This window comes from Chinchilla lanigera, unplaced genomic scaffold, assembly GCF_000276665.1.
Source record: "Chinchilla lanigera isolate Chin_1 unplaced genomic scaffold, ChiLan1.0 scaffold00030, whole genome shotgun sequence".
Lineage (NCBI taxonomy): Eukaryota > Metazoa > Chordata > Mammalia > Rodentia > Chinchillidae > Chinchilla > Chinchilla lanigera.
The window spans coordinates 10,599,778-10,620,652 of NW_004955431.1; the positions used below are offsets into that span (position 1 = coordinate 10,599,778).

Genomic DNA, 20,875 nt, shown 5'->3' on the forward strand with positions numbered 1-20,875 from the left:
TTAAAATTCACTTTCTTCAGGTCCCTCTCTTAACTGACTGATTTGTGTTTTCATCGTTTATACAGGTAAGTATATATCTGTATTATGTAGATAGAGATGGTATGTTATTCATCTGCCCCCCTCACGCTATAATGTCATTGCTTCAGCCTCTGTCTCGCCCCTAACAGGTGAACTCAAGTTTAGACCCTAACCTCGTTTCCTTCTCTGATTCCTTAAGGTAAATTTGTTCTCTTTCCCTTCCATGGTCACCCCACCTCATAAATCCAGCTGCTGAGGTACTTACGGGTATTGTAATTTCATATTTATCTCCACGACAGCCTAGAAAAACCTTAACCAGGAGAAACATGTTTGTCTTTGTATTCTCAATTCGTAGCATAAATCTAGCTCTTATAAATCCTTCAGAAAGGAATAAACTGAAACATTTCAGTTACTGCTGGATGTTTCTAAGTCTTAAATTCCCAAGAAAGCTTAAAATACTACTGGTTTCATTCAGTTTGGAGAAAACTGGTGAAAATTTATGTAGTTTCATGAAAGGAACTCAGTTCTTTGCATAAGAGTCAGTAAAGCCATTTAAGTATGAGTCAGTTTAATACAGCAAGTTTTCCTTGTGTCACAACCACGTGAAAGAAAAAAAAGCTTTATATTATTTTTGTGTTTCCAAAATAAAAAATTAGAGAAAATTTAGTAGAGAGGTGAGCTCTGATGTATATATCAAACTTTCAATTTTATCCCCTCTAATTTTAAAGCAGTAAAACAATCATGTCTTTAAAAGATATACAGTAAATGAACACATATCAACACACCAGTCTTATCCCTGTTGAAGAGTCATCAATTTGAAGCTCAAGGAAGTTTCTGATTTTATGGTTCTACACAAACATTTATCTAAATTAAAGTGTATGAGAGCTAAAGGTGCTTTTCAATCACAATATCTTTTATGAATTAGAGTTTCATTCATCAAAATTACAGGCAAAAGAAGTAAGGTTTCAGAGGGCTGTCTCATTACAAGGCTTGTAAACACTGTCCTTAGAAAGAATTGGTTTATCACCCAACAAATCAAAATCTGATTGGAAAGAGAATTTATTTAAGATCATCTGTCTTCAGAAGACACGTTGGACTGTGTGCACTTCTTGGCCTCTTTAGCCATTCATCAAGAAATTAACAAGCAGATACCACAAACCCACTAGAATGCCATTGATTTAAAAATGTGAATTAAGTAGAAAGCTAGATGGCATAGAAATATATGTTTACTTGCTAGGAAAACACTAAAATGGCATAAATTTTGGAGGAAAAAAGTTAATTTATAGAGTAATTAAGTCAAACCTAAAGTCAATTTGCTCTTTTGTATCATGATACAGATAAATATATAAAAGGATTCCATATGCAGTCTTGTTAGTAAAGACACATACTTAGAGAAGCTTTGAATGTGAAAATGTTACCTAATGTACAATAGTACATTACCTTATCCTAAACTTTCTCATAAAATTTCTCTTAGTAACTAGGGATTCATATGAAACAAACTATATTTTAAAAGTGAAGTAATAGGATAACTAAAATGTTTCCAGTACTATTATACTCTAGTATTATTATTACTATTAATACTATATTACTATTATAATTTTATATAGTTTTATTGTTATTTTAAGTAGGCGTTATGGCTTCTGTCTAGATGTCCCCTTAAAGTCTCATACATAGAGGTGTGGGCTTTTCAAAGGTGGCTGAATCTAGAGAGTGTGATGCTGGGATTAAGGGTGTGTAATTAGTAAATCACCTCACTGATTGGTTTGGCACAGTCCTGGCTAGGATAAAGGGCGTGAGTGCTGTGAGTGCTACATTTGCAGTAGGGTTGTAGGCTGCATACAGTATAAGGGACAGAAAGAGTCTGGTTTCCTCACCCTTTGTTGCTTTTGCTGTCTTCCACCACCATAAATGGTTGCCCCTCTGCCATGTGCCACCCCGTCTTGGAGCCAGCTGATTATGGACTGAAACCTCTACAAATTCTGAGCTAAATAAACCTTCCCCTCTTTAACTTTGGGTTTTGGTAGTTTGTGTCAGCAACAAGAGACAGTTAACTAAGACAGGTGGCATCAGTCAAAATTTAGGATTTACAAATTAGACATATTATCTGAATAATATCAAAAGATATAGGTACCCAGAATGTCCAAAAATTAAGGCCAATAAGTTAGTTTAGATTCTGTTGATAAACATAAACAACCAATATAAGCAAAAATACTATGGAGTAGTGTACTGCTATTTAAGGAGTAACCTTATTGTCTAATCTAAAACATTAATCCTAATAAAGAAAAAAATAATTCACAATAGTAAATAAGCCATAAATCATAAACCTGTGGCTAATGCACAAACAGAAAAGACACAAACCCATTATAAGATAGTTTTAGGGTAACATACGGCTTTATGCTATTATTATTTGTTACGGGTTATAACTAGATATTCTCCCAAAGCTCATGTGCTCCTAGGTGGGACTTCTGGGAGGTGCCTGGGTCACGGGTGTGTGAAACTGGATGAGTCCACTGATGGGGTTAGAGTTGGTTGTGATATAGTGAGGGGAAGCCCGGTGGAAAGAGACGGTCACTGTGGGCCTGGCCTGGAAGGTACACCCTTCCTTGATGGCTGCTGCTTCCTGCCCGCCATGCCAAGAACTGTTTTTCCTCTCCTGTGCCCTTTGCTGTGCCGCTCTGGGTTGGATCCAACAGACTATGGACTAAACCTCTATAAACTGTGAGCTGAAATAATCTCTCCTCCTTTAATTGTGGGTGTTGGTTATTTTGTCCTAGCAATGAAAAAGTAACTGACATTATTCATATTACTTAACTGGGTTCCTACATACATCAATTATGTAAGAATACGTTTTCTATCTTACTTTATCAATACAATTTAAATACATGGTCTACGGCTCATGATCTTGTTGCTGCTTATTTAATCTCATTGTTTTACTGATTTGATCTCTTTGAACCTCATCTTTCTCAACAGCTGAATGCTTCCATTCCTAAGTATGCCGTATTGTCTCAGTCCGACACATGTATTTTCTTCTACATGGAATTCTCTTACCTGCTTTGTCCTTTCCTGTATGACCTCAGTATCTAAGAAAAAGATCATGAAGCATTATCACTGTTCATTGTGGAATCATTTAGGGATTCTCTTAACGGACTTTAATTTTAAGTGTCAAGCATCATATGAAGTGGCAACAAATGTTTGCAGACTAAGCGCATGAAAGCATAAACAGAATTTATTTATTCATTTTACATGTTGCTACTTAATTTCTTCTTCATGTCCCTTGTAATCTCATAAATGAGGACTAGGTGGCTTGCCATTCTTTATTGCTTCTTCCAATAGCCACTAGGAACAATCTAGACCAATCTCTTTACTTCATTTGCCAGCCAGTGAGGAGGAATAATATTTTTTAACCTAACTCTCATAGGACTACTGCAAAAATTAAGATGAGGAATAGATGATTAAACATTGTCAAATGTGTGAAGTTTATATAATAAGCTTTCAAAGACATCTGCTAAAAGTTTGATAAATTAAAACAAATTTAAGAGTGCAAGTATTGTGTATTCAACGAATGGTGGTTTCCTTGAATTTCTTTGGGGATAGGCCCTTCCACTGTGCTGTCCTATCAGTCTATTTGCATTCATTACAATGTAACATGATCCATCAACTCTTCTACTAAATTGGATGCTCCCTGAAGACAGCAGGATGCTGGCAGTAGTGGTGCTATGAAGTATTTGTGAAAATGCCGAAACTGTAACTAGATTACGTTAGAAAACTATTTTTCCTAGTAACAATTACATTCAAGGATATTAAGTAAAATTGTTGAAGAAATTATATTTTTTGATTTTATATATAGATTTCTCAAATAAATATTTCAAATCTTGGGTATCTGAGGAGAGAAACTGCTTTCTGAACTAAAGATAATATAGTTGATATAGACTTACTTTTCATCACTGGAAGGAGATCTTTGGAGGCAGAACAGAATTTTAATTTTACCTAAATGCATGATCTAAAAATTCTAATGTTTCAAAATATCTAAAAATGAGTTTCGTAAGATGATATTCAAAGGAGAAATTATTTTAAATATACATGATTTTATAAAATTTAGCTAGGTCAATGCATTTTGACAAAAGTCTACCATTATGAAAGTAAGACAAAATGCTGGAATAAAAAAAAAGCTGGAATTTATTTTCAAACCTAAATCGCTTTTATGAAAACAAAGTATTCATGCAATAAATACTTTTAAAAGTTTAAAAATAAAGATTATCTTTTTATCATTAAAACTGTAAGTCAGAGCAACAATTCCTTTTTTGACCAGGCCATTTAGTCATTCTAAATAGTATTATTTAACTTTCATGAAAATGAAAAGATTTTAAGATTAATTTCCCTTTCAACTAATTACACTAGGTATGGTGACATGATTACACATAATATTACATGTGAGTCAGTCTTTTACTGATATGTTTAAAGTTTTGAACATTTCAAATTAAAGATGAAAGAAGGCATTAATGAGAAACCTATCATTCAAAAAGTTTATGCTGACCTTACTATATTTGTTAGATAAAAGTAATAGTTATGTACATGGAATATACTTTGCTGAAACAATCATTTACTATCAAGTAAATATTTTTTTCTGAATCATTCGAATTCTGAATTTAATTTTATGTCTGACTTTACAGCATACAGCAAAGTATTTCCTTTCTAAACAGACATCAATGGCATGATCTAAAAGATCAGTATTCTACTGAACACTAAAGGACAAAAACAGCATTTTCTGTAAAGAATAAGAATATTTTAAAAAAGAAAACATCTTTCAGTATAAAAATCATAATGGCAAAAACTGCTAATGACACTGATTAAAGCACTACATTAAGAATAAATGACTAGAAATGTTAAATATCTTATTTTCTTTTATACTTAAGACTAAATGAGGAGGTTCATTTTATTCATAAATTAGTCATTATATGAAAGTATTTCCAGAAAGGAAACTGCTTCTATTAGAGCAGACTATTTCTATTTGCTGCTGAAAAGACATCTGAAATAAAGATCTGTGTAGTTACTGAGGGAATTTTATAAATACAGGCATGAAATTATAAATTCAGACATCACATTCTTGCCTTCTTAGTTGTATTTTAGTCTAAATGAATTGAATCTAACCTTAACACTTTCATTCTTTTGAAAGAGAATATACAGAATAATCCAAAATCAATTTAAAAACCCAAGATACCAGCTTTAAATTTATGATCAACTTGATTTGGAAATGGCAATCCTTATCCGAGTTAATAATTTATAAAACTTAGGATCCATTTTAGGACATCATTATGTTACATGAAACCAGATTATAGTATAATTTTGTTTTATTAAAAGAGGAACTTACACAGACATCTATTTATTTTAAATTAGATAAACCATGTAATTTTAGGTAGGCTGTAACTGTGAAAGTGGAGGAAAATATTTCATTGATGTAGTAAACATGTGGTATTAGAAATCTAGGTGTTAATTAAAATCCAGTGTTCACAGAAATTATCTTACTTGTTAAATTCTTAATTCAGATTAGTTATACACATAAGCAATTTACTGGAGCTTAAGAGAGAAGAGAAGAAAATGCCTACCTAACACCAACAGTTATTGCTCAGTGGAAAAGGACATCAAGGACACTTGCAAGTAAAAGAATTGGATCAATATTAACGTGATTTTCATTTCATGCTTCCCCAACTCCAGTAAGCTGATAATATACTCTGATTATATGACTGCCTCAGAGTAACACAGAAAAGGTTATTAGAGCAAGAGTGGAAATGGAATGCACTTTTTATATTGACAGGCCTGCTAATAGAGTATACTGATTTTCAAAGACATGCAATGCATTTTTACAATTTGGTTCTGACAGCAAAAACAGAATTTCATTTATTCCTAATTCAAAATATTCATAAGTAAGCTATATTTCTTTAAGCAGGCCAACAAAGGGGATATTGATAAATAATATTTTTTTCCATAAACAAGACTTTTAAACAGCAAATGCAATTAAAAAGGTGCAAGAAAATGTTACTGAATTTAAGTGAAGCACTCTAAGTATGAAATGTTAACTTAATAATCTAAATGGAGTCAATGTAGAAAACTGCACTCTGTGCTTTTTAAGGAAATTTGAGAAAATATATTTTAAAAACATACATGACAATACATATCAAAGCTCTGCATTTTAGATGGCATATTACTTGGTAGGATTTTGATTAGCTATTAAGTTTAGGGGATTTTTATCACTTAAAATAATATTTTACTATATTAAAAATCACATGATGTATTTTACTGGTATGTAAGATGTGAGATAAGACATAAGGAGACCCTGGCCAGTCTGGAACTCTAAACATCATAGAGAGTAGAGATGATGCCTTATTCATGTCTGTGACTGTTCTGAGTACACGGCTTAGTGTTTGGTCCCTATGATAAAATACGTACAGAGAAAGATTAGGAAGACTGTAAATACACCAAAAGGAAATTGCAAAGAGAGCTATCTTTATGGACATAAAAATAAGCATTTCCTACCTCCTTTCTTTAAATGTTTTGGCATTGCTTAGATATCCTATAAGGAACATAGGTTTCTTTTTTGGAAGGAAGGAAGGAAGGGAGGGAGGAAAGAAGGAAGGAAGGAAAACAGGATAGGGAGTGGGGACAAAGGACAAACCTATAGCACATACCAAAAGGTAGGTGGCAGGTGAGTGGTAGAATGGAAGTTGCAAAGTTTGAAAACCCTTGTAATAAAGAAAAGACGACCTAGACAACTTGAAAAAATGTTGAGGGTGCAGAAATTTCTTCGGGCAGCAGGTGGCATTAATCCCAGGGATGGTTTTTCTTTTTAAGGTCTGTTAAAAGGGCAGTGTGGAAAACTTTCATTAAATATGTATGAGACAGATCAATGGGATGGGGCTGATATAGGTTATTTCAAAGGTCTTTTATAAACACCAAAAACATTTAAATCATGTTTGTATAAGTGAAGTGGGATATACGTCCCGTGAGTGATACCACAGTAATCTGTGTTGATGTATCTCTGTGGATAGTAGACTGTGAGACTCAGCCAAAAATTAGCAGCTAAACTCTACAGCAGGAAAATGTTTAAAGATGCCCCTGCAGTTAAGAAAAATTCCAAATGTATTCACAGCAGTAGAATAGAGCAAGCCAATGATTTTGAGTTGAGTTTTAGTTCTAGCACATTAGGCATCCCACCTAGGTTTTATGGCTTCTCACTTATGCTAACAGAATCATCTGATGATAGTTTTGACAAGACCCTTTGCAATGTAGCCCCAAAGTGCCTTTGCAGCCTCCTCTTCAAACCATTTTCCTACACCACACTCACTCTTCCACATAGCACCATGTTTTATTTCTTGAATACATCACAAAGTGTAGTTCTTGTCCTTTTAAGTACAATGCCACCTCCCACGCATACGTTTGAAAGATTTTAAGTCATACTCTCAGATCCAGCTAAAATATATTAACTTCAGCTAGGCAGACAGCTTCACGGAGCTCTCTCAGCATTTATAACACACCTCAACACATTTTCCAAACTGGAATACAATTATGAATGTAATTTTGCAATTACAAAAAATGAGCCTAAAACAAGCAAGGCTGTGAGCAGTGATCTAAATTAGGTTCATGCCACTTAGCAGCCAGTCCGTTAGTATAATTTTGTCACTGCCTTATCTTCAACACCACTTGATGCTTTAAGTGGAAACAAAGTGCAAGCTCATAAAAAGCACATTTTAGACCTTGAGAGTATCAAATTTCTAGGCCTAGTCCACAGAAAAATCATCCTTCAGTGCTATCCAGAATAATGAGTAATGTACTTAAAATACTATCTGTACACCTTTACATTAATCAATGATCAATTAAGTAAACAACAGCTACTGAATATTAAACACATAGGAAATACAAGTGTTACAAATGGAATAGTTAGATCTCATTCTGGTCCACAAATGGTTTTTGCTTTTTCTGAGAGTATAAAACATCTCAAATGAAAATACGTTTTGAATCCTTTCAAAAGTGATCTGTTGTCAAATACATGATATTGAGGCCATTCAGAGGAATAGGTTAGCCCCTTTTATACTGTATGCCTTGGAGATTTGTTATTACCGTGACCAGCACTTCCCCATTTATCTGGTAAATCATAACCTCTAGATAAAATTTAGAAGCAACTGTTTCTATGAAGCTGACTCTGACCGGTCCCGTCAGTGAGTCTCCCCTGTGCTCCTTCAGTACTAGCTAGCTACTAAGACCTAGTACTACTACCTAGCTCTATGGTGACTATTTATCACTTTTCACTACCAGGGTTTTCCCATTTTGATACTGTGGCCATTTGGGGGTAGATTTCCAATGGTACTGTTGCTCTAAGGAGCTATCTTGGGCATGTTGGTATATTTTAACAGCATTCTTCATGCCTACACATTACCTACTTGTAGTATGTTCCTCTTTCACCCCAGGGGGAGCCAACACTGTGAACAACATGTTGTTAAAGGGCAGAAACTGTCCTAATCTCTGAACCTCGCATCTGGAACATGCACGGCATGCAGAAGCTATTCAATAAATGCTTTTAAGTTGACAAAGTTAATTGATTCTTCTGAACATGTTTAAAGCCTACAAATCTGAATCTTCAATACACAAGAAGGTGACGAGTTAATATATTTGGTGATAAGAAAAAGGCTGTATATTGTCTGTAAAATGCATTTGATAAGCATATTTTAACAGCATTTATAGAACCTAAATTTTTTATTATATATGCAAACGGTGTAAAGACAGCGTCGTGAGAGTACACTGTGAGACTGACACCAGAAAAAGCTGACAGATGCCTCCCTCACATCTTTCTCTCACCGTATTAAAAATATATCATTAACTTTTTGGCAAATTATTGGAAACATATCACCTATTTCATTCCAAATACAGAGACTTACACTAAATGTAACGGGGTTACAATGAACAATTAGAAAGAGGTCTACTAGCATCTATACAAAACACAAACTAGGTTAATTGGTTAAAAGTATGAAATCATCTTTATGCTGGAATAACACAGACTCTGAAGAAAATTTGATAGCTTTTTTCTTAACACTAATATAGCTGCCTCAGTATTTTTTATTATCAGTACCTTATTCCTTGATGACTGCAAGTGGAACACTACAGTAGCTATGAATATACCATCAAAACTAATTTAATTCCAGATTCATTAAAGAGCTGCTTTTTATGCATCAAGGTCATATCTTGATGGCTTCACAAGCTTAGATAAATCAGGTGTTAAGCAGACACATCTCTGAGGAACCTAAGAATGTTCTCATTTGCAGTTCTCAGCATATCTTATTATTTATTGCCAAAGAAATGACTGATTAACTTTGTCATTTTTGCTCCATGTTGTTTTTTCCTTTCCTCAGGCTGAAACAGCCTGGCCTCTCTGTGACGCCTGATCAGACTTATTTAAGATGATGTCTTTGATCACAGATGTGGAGGCACTTGCTATCTTTAGCTTTGATGAAACATTGTTCCACTGTAATTTTAAAGAAGAGAAACACAGGGCTAAAGGATAATGTATAGTCAAAAAAGATAAGCAAACTTACTAAGAATCTGCACTATTTTTTTTCTTTAAGGTATAAATTATTTACAAGATCCTTTTTTAATCATTTCCCTATTAGCTTATTTGCCATGAAGAAAAGCCTGTAGGTCAAAAGATGAGTTTGTAATTCTTTACAGTATGTTCCTTATATTCTTCCACTGCTATGGTCTGTAAGATTCTTGGTAAGCAATTACATTTGTACTTGTAGACCTACCTATTAGAAAACACCTAAATAACATATTCAGCACATGCAAAATTAGAACATCAAACATCAAGGAAAAAATTACATGCCTCTAGCTTTTTATTAATCACATTCCAACACCAGAGGCTGAAAGTATATCAAATCACACCAAATCTTTTGCACATGACAGCCTCATAAATTATTCAACTCATTAGTATTACTAAAAAGCATGAAAAACTCCATCAGTGTAAAGGATATTTCCCAACTGAAAAAGGTCAACCAAAAGTTTGAATAGCAACGTAAGAGGAAAAGCTTTCCAAAAAAAATATGAAATAAAATTACTGCCTTTTATTCCCTTGAAATTATATCCAATTCCATTGGTTTGTTCATTTAAAAGCATTAACATATTTTATTTGAGGTTCCAAATAAATTGCCTGAAAATAATGTCATGAAATCTAAATTATGGATAAATAAATGCCCACTTGCATCACATGAAAGTTTAACTATAATTTAACCTAAGAGTTTGGCTGAACTGAGGCTATCAGGAAAAATCAAATGACTCAAACACATTTTTATCAAAACATGAAGCCTGCTAAACCCGGTTTATATCCTTGAAACACATGTACTACATTAATAGGCAAGGCACAATCGGTGACTCAAATCCCGAGGATTGTTTTGATGGCCACTTAAGCATTTCTTGTTTAAGTATTAAGATTGTTCTCCCAGAATATGCAACTTATTTAAAATTCTCAATACTCTGACCACCGATTCTAGCACTTCTGGCCATACTGAAAATTACATCCATACAATATCATTTTGTTCCTGAAATATTTTTGTTGCTACCATGTAGATGAGTAAAAAAATACTTTGCCCAAAGGTTACATCAGTGATTCTGCGCATTTAATGCTTACATTTACAGACAGAGTTATAAAGTGGGGGAGGTGAAACCGCAGTTATTTGACACAGAAGGAATAAGGTGAATTTGTCCTAGACGCTTGCTCACTATTTGAAAGTGTGTGCTATAAATATACCCTTCACCTATGAATCCCAACAAGGAAATATTTAATCTTTTCAACATCAGTATGTATACCAGCAGACAACAGTGTATGTAAAGATATTTAAATGTTTAATAACAGTATTTTCGAGATGATGAGTTAACTTTTTTTCTCCTTTTTTGTCGTTTGTTTCTTTTCTTTAAATTTTATATGGGTTTTCTGAATATAAGTTATTTCTTTAAAATATACAAAATCTATTGTAAGTTATAATTTTCAACATCTATTTTTACTGGATGAAGTGCTTTGTAACAATTACTGACATTTACTTCCTATTTCTTCTAAAGAAATGCTTTATACACAGGCAGGAGGGTATATTGCAGGTTAGAAGTAGATATACTACTATATTTTTCTTTTGGCAGTTTGTAATTCCTGCATCTGATTCTCTGTACAGATCACCCTGAGGACTGAATCTCGTCACACCCTCCATATCCTTCATATTTTATTGCCAGTTCTCTCCTTAGTTCTGAATGTCCACAGTTGTGGACTCTAATAAAGGGGAGAAGACATGTACGCTAGGACTGACTGTGGGACGCAGAATTATTGAAATGCTCTATGATCCTCCACTTACAGATCCTACTCCTGGAAAATGAGCATGGAGTACTCTAGCAGAGGGTACATGTAGGTTTCCTAAATACATTATAGCACAGCCAACGTCTTGGCTTTTAAAATATGTATAAGTAAAAACATAGTTCCTTCTCCTTTTATCAAAGAACCAAGATTGAGAGGTATTGAATGCTACTGATGATGCAGCATTTCAAATTAATAAACAGTAGCCAGATACAGTGCAAATGCCTGCAATCCCAGTACTCCGGGAAGCTGACGCAGGTGAAGGGTAAGTTCGAGTCCAGCTGAACTATTTAGGGAAGCTGTATCTCAGAATAAAAAATAAATAAATAGGGCTGGGAATGTAGCTCAGTGAACGTCCTGAATTCAGTCCTCAGTACCACCCCCGAAGGAAAAAAATACTTAATACTATTTATTTTAAAATATACTTTTAGTACACATATATTTCCTCACACAATTGTTACATAGTTAAAACTCAGGATACTATATTTTTAGTTCAGGTTCATTAACAATATTACTTTGCTACTAAAAAACGTGACTTAATTTCAAAAAGATTTTAAAGTAAAAGTTTAAAAATCTGTTTATGAATGGCTTTGATACTAAAAAATTGCTATAATATAAATACATAAAGTATCAATTTTTAAGGAGAAACAAATGAAATATTTTCTTAACAAAGCAATTTTTTTTCAAGTAACCTGTAGAGTGGAAAATGTAGTATAAGGTAGATCATACATAATTGAAGGTTTGACAACTAAGTTTCACATAGCCTAAACTCTTACAAATTGTCTCTAGATATTTCTAATTTCAAAGGAGATAAATCAAGAATGAATTGGTGAAAATGTCTAAAATACTTTAAATAAAGTAAATAAAATAAAGTTTTTATAACTTTAAGTTCATTTTATAAAGGATACCACTGCTAAATGGACAGTGTTTCTAAAAATCTCTCCTATAGCATCACAAAGAAAATAACTAGCTTTATGTTTGTAAATTTTTTATTTTAAAGAGAAAAGAATAAAAACAAATCACAAAAACAAAGACAAAAACAAAACAACACAAAAACAATACAGAAATAAATAAAAGCAATACAGAATTTCAAAACAAGATGATAGGAAATCAACAATGGTTGTTGTATTACTTATTGTTATCTTCAAAGTAGCTGTTCAGATTACCAGATATAGGTATGAAAAATTGATCAAACAATTAAACATTAACTGTTCCCTTCAGTAAACCAACAGAAATTTGTAGTACAACTATCTTAGCTAGCTTGTGTGTGTGTGTGTGTGTGTGTGTGTGTGTGTATTCTTTCCCCCTTCCTTCTTTCTTTTCTCCTTTCCCTCATACCAGATTAGCAGCAAATCTTTAGGGTGCTAAAATCCTTAGGTGATCTTTACACTTGGTTAAAGAAATTATCTAAAGTATGGTCAATTACAGTTTTTTTCCAGCATTTTTTTTCCTCAAATTTACTTTTAAATTACTCTGTAATTTTATTTTCGGAATAAGAGTTTCATATGAGATTCTCAGGTACTATATTTATTAATAATATTTTGAGCCTTACTAAGTGAAATCAATTAATAGCTTACTGGTATGACCAATTTTAAAATCTTTTCTTTTTATTAGGATTGAATATTTTCCCTTTCCAACCCATTAAGAACATGAATAGTACTATATAACAGAAACTACAGAGTAATAAAATCTATTTACCAATTACAGTTGATTGAAAAATATTTATTGCTGTCAAATAAATGAAAATTAATATAATAAATACAACTTGTAAGAACACAAGTGACTAAGAATACACAGACTATTCAACTTTGGTATTTTTTCAATGTATCCAGTTTATAAAATTATGATATGATTAAACTTAAAATTATTAAAGCATTCAAAAGTAAGTAAATAGAAAAAGTGTTCTTAAGCAAACTTAGCGGACAACAACCAAAAGTAGCAGCATTTTTATTAAAATACAAAAGATATTTTGATATTTACTAATGGTATATTTATAAAGGATAATTTAGGGTATAATTCTATTCTGATATGGTAACTGATATTGTAAACAGTGACCATTGTTTTCAAACTTCATTTGTACCGCACTGGAGGATGTAGACTTAAATAGAAAAATTTTTAAAGGATTTTTGTTTTACTAACTGGAAAAGAATAAAGTAAAAATAATAAAATAAATCGTGAAGAAGTTACTAATAATACATTCGTTTCATTTATGTACTTATGTACATGTATGCATAGAGAGTGTGTATGTGTGTATGTGTGTGTGTGTGTGTGTGTGTACACGTACACAAGCTTATACATGAAAATATGCAATTTTGCCCACAGGATTACAACACAATTTTTGTTTTCTACCGTGGGTTTTGATCACCAAAACTTGAAGAACACTTAAAAAAACGATTCTATTCTAGTTTGGGACTGTATGAAAGGAATGCTGGGTCATCACTATGTGAAGACTTTAATCTCTTAAAAGAAATAGAAGGCCGAATTGAAATTGTAGCATCAGACATATTGGGTTAAGTATAACTTAAATAATGCTAAAGGATACGTCAGAGCAAAGTGTTCTGCCTTACAACATGAAGAACATTAAATACCAGGGGAAAAAAATAAATTCTCCAACACAAAGGTCATCTCATATCCAAAATTATGTGTTTGAAAGGAGTCAGTACTAACCGTATTCTATGGCGGCTTTCAGCAACGCTTCAGCGTGAGCCGAGCCGAAGGCGTTACGAACAAACCGTCTCCTTCGTCGAAGATCGTCTTCCCAGTAGTCCAAACGCCAGAAATCATGCAATTGGCTACATGTGGGAAAAGAAAGAAACAGTCTTAATTGCTACTAATAAAATACCTACTTGGAAATTATTTTTCTCTATAAAATTAAAGCTTTATTTCTTTGATCTCACTGGAAAAATAAAATGATTTTTCACATATTTTATACTGTGTTTGTATACGTACTTCTTCTACAAATGAACAAATCCCAAAATAGTAACCTTCTTATATTTTAGACATCACAACACCCAACTTTGTTTTCTTTTCCTTTTTTACATTATTTTCTTTACTGAAAACATTAATCACGAGTTTAGTAACAAATGCAACATCAAATTACAAGTATTAATGGCTCAGTTTGCTTTCTTTTACACTGTTTTTAACAAGGCTTATAAATCACTGGGTAGGCCTCACTACAAATAGTTTGCAATTTAATGACCATGGTTTCTTAGCAGACTGAATTAAAAAGTATAAAATATTGCCCACTTGGATTTGGTAGAGCAATGATTAAAATAATGTGCTGAAATATTCATTGAAATAATTCCCTGCTGCCACAGCAACCTGAGAAAAGTGCAATTTTATCCATTATTAATAATACTGAATTAGAGCAGCAAAAAATTCCAGTATGTGGTAATTGTCTTGGTAAATTATTATTCTAACTTGAACAGAGTCCTTGGATGATTTTACAGCTTTCAGCTAATATAAACCATTAACAACCATGGAACGTCATGGGATAACATTGTCTTTTACACTCTAAAACAATATTAAAAGTCCACGAGATATTACAGTAACTACTGAAATACGTATTGCATGTCCAATGGAACATTTCATGAATGTAATTTTTGTTTTCAGTTTAATTTCAATAAACATGGTGATACATACCACTGCTTGAGAAGTTGGTATTTCTGTATATAGTATTTGGAATAATATACTTAAAGAGATTATACTCTAATTTTTCTGAGAAGTGTTCATTATTCATAAAAACATATAAAATCGTTCCACAAAAGATTTGATTTCATTTTTTATATTTATATTTTATTATGGGAGAACATTTTAAGTAATTAAGACAGTAGCTATACGTGTTTTGTTCATCATTATATCTCTAGTATAACATCTAGTCCACAGTATATTTTTAATAAATATTCAGTGAATTTATTAAAATGTCTTTAATTTCAAAAAAGACATGGAGACATAAAAGGGATATTTGAAAGTATTAAAATTATAAACATTTGAAGTATACTTTAATATTTTTTCTGTGTATAATTTTATTTTTTTGTCAAAATAATTATTGCTGGGTTAATAATTATTAGTATATCTCTGTAAATAATTTTAATATAGGTTAATTTTTATCCTTGTGGGCTAATCTCAATAATGTAAGGAATATTATATCAAAATCTTGGTATAATGATTTTCCCTAAGATTATGTTAAAAGAAATCAAAATACAAGATAGTTATTACTCCTAGTGTCTCTTATTTCATTGAAAAGAAAGGTTTGTGCTAATATTGTATGGAGAATTTTTTATATCCATATCTTGTACTCTGATTAACTACTTTAATGATAACAATACTCTATGTATTAACTACTGTTATTTTCCTATTATTTTGTTACAAAATTTTGTTTTACTTTTTTTCATAAAATAAAAAAAGATTATGTTAAAATTAATTAAATTCAGAGGAGAAAGCAGAAATTGAAAGTTACCTTAAAATTATTCATTATCCACATACTTATTCCTCTTATAAATGCAACTGAACAATTCTAGACATTATATATAAAACAGACATAAGGCAATTTCAAAAAGTGGAAAGAAGGCAGACCAGTTAAGGGTCTCTGTACCTAAGGAAGAACACAGTAATGAGTGGTCTTTGTGATATACAAGACTAGTTGTACATCCTAGACTTGGAGGAAAAGACCCAGCAACTCAGCCAGGCCAATGTGTAGAGACAAGACAGCCCCAACAAAATCTTGCTTTCTCTGGTCAGGGAAACAAGAGAGCAACCTAGCAAGGCAGAAAACTTTTTGATAACAGCTGTTGTGCCCCAGCCAAACATCACAGAATACGCTGTGGCCCTGTTCTACTCACATCACTAATGGATGTGTAGGGAACTTAGACCTAAACCCTCATGAAGGTGTCATGAAGCATCCCAACACTGTCATGGGGGTTGCAGACGTCAGGGAAAGCCAAGTAGTAAGCTAGGACTTTCCTCTCTGGTGGCTCCATCAACATGGAGCCAGTGGAGAACTTGAAGATAGCCTGTGTTTCAGATCTTGCTGGAAATAACAAGGGATCTCTCCCACTCCCTACTGGGGTAAGGTTAGAGGAGACCTAGTGGAGAATTAGGACTTTCACGGCCAACCACCAGCAATGCAGGTACCCCCATGACTGGACACCATATGGACAACTGGAACTTTCATTCACACCAAGAAAATGGAGAAATTCCTCTCTCCTTGGATTTCAATGGTAGCTAAGTGGGGAGAGTTCCTCTTCTATCAGTGGTAGCTAAGTGGGGAGAGATCCTCTTCTATCAGTAGTGAATCAGTGCCCCAGTGCTCCTAATGAAGGATGCCACAGAGTCAAGTAGAAGAAAAAAAATTAACGTGACATAAACAGTACTGAAATAATACTTGAAAGTAGAGAGGCTGAATATTTCCAAAATTTGGCAGAAAAATAAACATACAAATTTGAAAGATGAGTTAACTCTTACATGATAAACACAAAGAAACTTCTAGCAAGTTCGGTAAGAAAAGCAGCCAGAGCAAAATGGTATCTCACCTATAGAGAAAAAACAAGAGGACTGCATATTCCGTGTCAGAAACAACGATGGTCAGAGGAAGTAGCAAAATATTTTTTAGGTGTTAAAAGAAAAGAACTGTCACCACAGAGTCCTACAGCCTACATAAATATTTTGAAGGGTGAAGGAGAACTGAAGAGGTTTTTTGACAAATAAAGACTAGTATTTGAAGCAATATCAAAGCTAGGTAACAAAAAGCTAAATACAGTTCTATGAACATAAGGCAGAAGATAAAAGAAAACACAATGGAATATCAGGTGAGAGGGAATAATACTGTAAACAAAATATGGGCAAATACAGCAGGCATTCCTTTTGTCTTGAGTGTTCTTAATTATGTTTTACGACTGAAATAAATATTGTATGACTGTCTAATGTAGTTCTAAGTACATGAAGAGGTACTACGTAAGACAAATATGAATAGAGAGGTTAAAAGGCTACGTACAGAGGGAACATACCTATCCTTCACTTGTACTGGTAGAGTGACACCACCAGCAGACAGTAGTAACTATGCTATATAATGTGGTACTCAGAGCAACCACTAGAAAGGCTATATAAAAAGATATACTCAAAACATCAGGTAAATCAAAATGGAATTCTAGAAAATGATAACAGTATCTCACAAGAAAATAGAACAAATAATACACGAGTTAAAAACGAATTCTCAAGGGAAAAAAGAACACAGGTTGAAACAAAATGACAAGAAAAAATATCAACTAAGTACTGAAAGGAGAAATTATAGCACTATGTGCAAGCAGCAGAAAAAATGGCTTCATCAATAATCAAATTCCCTACCTTAATAACATATCAAATGGGGAGGAAAGCCACCAGAAGGAAGGAAATGATACAGAAAAAGCAGAAATCCATGAAAATCAGTGAAAGTGAGAAGAAAAACAACAAAGAAAAATTAACAAAATAAAGAGCTCTTCTTTGAGAAAATAAAACCAACGACATGCCTAGTAAGAGTGATAAAGAAAAAATATCACAGACACAAATCACAAATATAAGAAGTGGAACAGGCAATATCACTGCAGACCTGGAAGATGTTAACATGATGAGGAAATACTATAAGAAAGGCTGTGCACATAAACTTTACGGCACAGATAAAACAGAACAGTTACTCAAAAACTAGAAACTACCCACAATTAGCCCAATGCAAGACAGATAACATGAACAACTGTATAATAAAGGAATTTAGGACATAGCTTGCAACTCCCCCAAAATAAATTTCCATGCTTAGATGGCTTTACTGGAGAATGCTATTAAACATTTAAAGCATTATACAAAATTATATATTGTCACTTCTAAAAAAATAGGAGGAAACAGTTCTCAAATAATTATATAGCTAGTCTCACTTTGACAAAAATGAAAATCAGTACGAAAGAAGAAAAATACAAACCAATATTCTATTGAATACAGATACAAAAACCTCAACAAAATATTAACAAATAGAATTCCGCAATAATAAGGTGAATTATACATGAAAACTAGGTGGAGTTTAATTCAGGGATACAAGGCTGGTTAAATATTTGAAAATCTATGAGTATGGTCTATAATATTAAGAGCTAGAAGAATCATATGATAATATTAATTGTTCTAAAAGGAAAGTGACAAAATTCAACATCCATTCATAATAAAGAAAAACTTTAGGAAAATAGGATAAAAGGCAACTTTTTCAATTTACTAAAAGCATGCTCAAAGAAACTTTTGGTAAACTTTATACTTAAGAGTTAAAATTCTCCTCTTAAAGTTAGGAACAAAGTATGATACTTGATCTCAACACTCTTATTCAAAAGAGCAATGGAGGACCGTGGAGAGAGCTCAAGGGCACAGCGCCTGCCTGGCAAGTGTGAGGTCCTGAGTTTGATTCCTGGTATCCACAGAAAAAAGAATAAAGTAAGTAGAAATAAATTTTAAAAACGAATAACGTGATTTCCAGCCAATGCAACAGGTAAAAAACGTAAATAAAGGAAAAAAAGGAATATGGACAGTACAAAGGAAACTGCCCTTCTTTGCAGAAAACACAACTAAATAGAAAACCACAAAAAATGTCATCAAAATTAGAACTAATGACAGATTAGGAAGGCTGTAGGACATAAGGTAAATATACAAATATTAGTTGTATTTCTTTATGTTGGCAGGGCAGCTAGAGATATTGAAATAGTGATTTAAATCACTAACAAAAAGAATAATATTTGAATATACATCTAACAACATGTACAGACTTTATGTTATCAAAACTATATAATTCAGACAAATAAAATCACATAACAGCTGAATAAAATGAAAAGATGTATCATCCTTTTCCACATAGTAAAAGTTATTAATTCTCCTTAAAGTGATATACATGTTTAATGTATAATTTTTAAGACACTGAGATTTTTCTAGAACTCTTAATAATAGAAACTTAAGACTGATAGTCTTATTCCAAAACACAGTTATAGCAATATTTCTGTATATTACAACACAGAGATGAACAATACAGAACACTAATACACCCACACAAATATACCCAATTGTTTTCATAAAGCTGTAAATATATTTTCTTGTAATTTTTATTCGTAAATGTTTGTAGTACATGATTATATTTATTCTGGGGACTTGGTACATGTACATAATTCATCTGAACTCTTTTTATGTCCCTTACCTTGGCCCCCCCTCCTCCCTCCCTGTATCTTTTGGTTTCCTTCCCACTTGTGATAGATCTCCTTGATTCCTAATACCTATCTTTAATTTTGCTCTTTCATTTATTTGTATTTGGGTTTCTCTTATAAGAGAATCCACGAGATATTAGAGCTTGTGAGTCTGATTTAATCACTTAACCTCGTCTAAAGTGGCATCAATTTTCCTATAGATTACTCAAATTTATTCTCCTTTTTGGCCAAGTAGTACTCCATTGTGTATAAATACCACATTTTCTTTATCCACTCACCTGCTGCCGAACATATAAGACACTTCCAAGATTTAGCTAATAACCTTGTGCTACTATAAAAATGGGTATGCATGTATCACTGCTTTTCCTCTTCTGGGTCTCTTCTCATTCCACTTGAATTTTAGTACTGTTTTCTCTAGGTCTCTGAGGAATTCTGTTTGCATTTTAATTGGGATTTGATTGCATTAAATCTATGTGTCACTTTTGGAAGTATGACTGTTTTGACAGTGTTAGTTTTACCTCTGCAGGAACAGGGGATGTCTTTCCATACCCTGATGTCCTTTCTAATCACCTTTTTCACTGTGATGTAGTTTTCGTTTAAAGGTCTTTCACTTCTTTGGTTAGTACTTAATTTTCTTGTTGCCATTATGAAGGGTATTGCTTGCCTAATTTCTTTTTTCCGTGGGTTCATCATTGGTGTAGAGGAATGGTATTGATTTCTGTGTGCTAATTCTGTATTTTGCTACATTGCTGGATTTGCTTATTAATTTTAGGAGTTTCTGGATGGAATTTGTTTGGTCTTCTAAGTAAAGGATCATACCATTTGCAAACAAGGATCATGTGACTGCTTCCTTTCCTATTATTGCTCTTGCCTGATTGCTCTGGCTAATGTTTAGAGTATTATACTGAACAGGAATGATGACAGTGGATACCCTTGTCTTTTACTTGATTTTACAGAGAACACTTTCAGCTCTCCCCTACTCAGTATAACGATGGCCACTGGTTTTCATAAATGACCTTTATCAGATTGAGATAAGGTCCTTCTATACCTGTTTTATTAAGTGTTTTTATCATGAAGCATATTAAAATTTTGTCAAAGGCCTTTTCTGTCTCTATTGAGATAATCATGTGACTTTTGTCTTTGCTTCTGTTTATGGAGTGTATCATATTTATTGGTTTGCATATATTGAGCAATTACCACATCCCTGGATGCAACATACTTGATTATGATGTATGATCTTTTTGATGATTTGTTCCATTTGGTTTGCTAGTTTCTT

The 20,875-nt window shown here is 33.0% G+C and overlaps 1 protein-coding gene across 7 annotated transcripts in view; it reads right to left on the reverse strand.

Annotated features, from left to right (window-relative positions):
- Nbea (neurobeachin) overlaps positions 1-20,875 on the reverse strand; it is a gene marked incomplete at its 5' end in the record, with an annotated part of 638,824 nt that overhangs the window by 220,717 nt on the left and 397,232 nt on the right. For all 7 annotated transcript variants that reach the window (XM_013515839.1, XM_013515836.1, XM_013515838.1 and 4 more), the window contains 1 exon segment: positions 14,066-14,190. In XM_013515839.1, the coding sequence (XP_013371293.1) occupies positions 14,066-14,190 (125 nt within the window).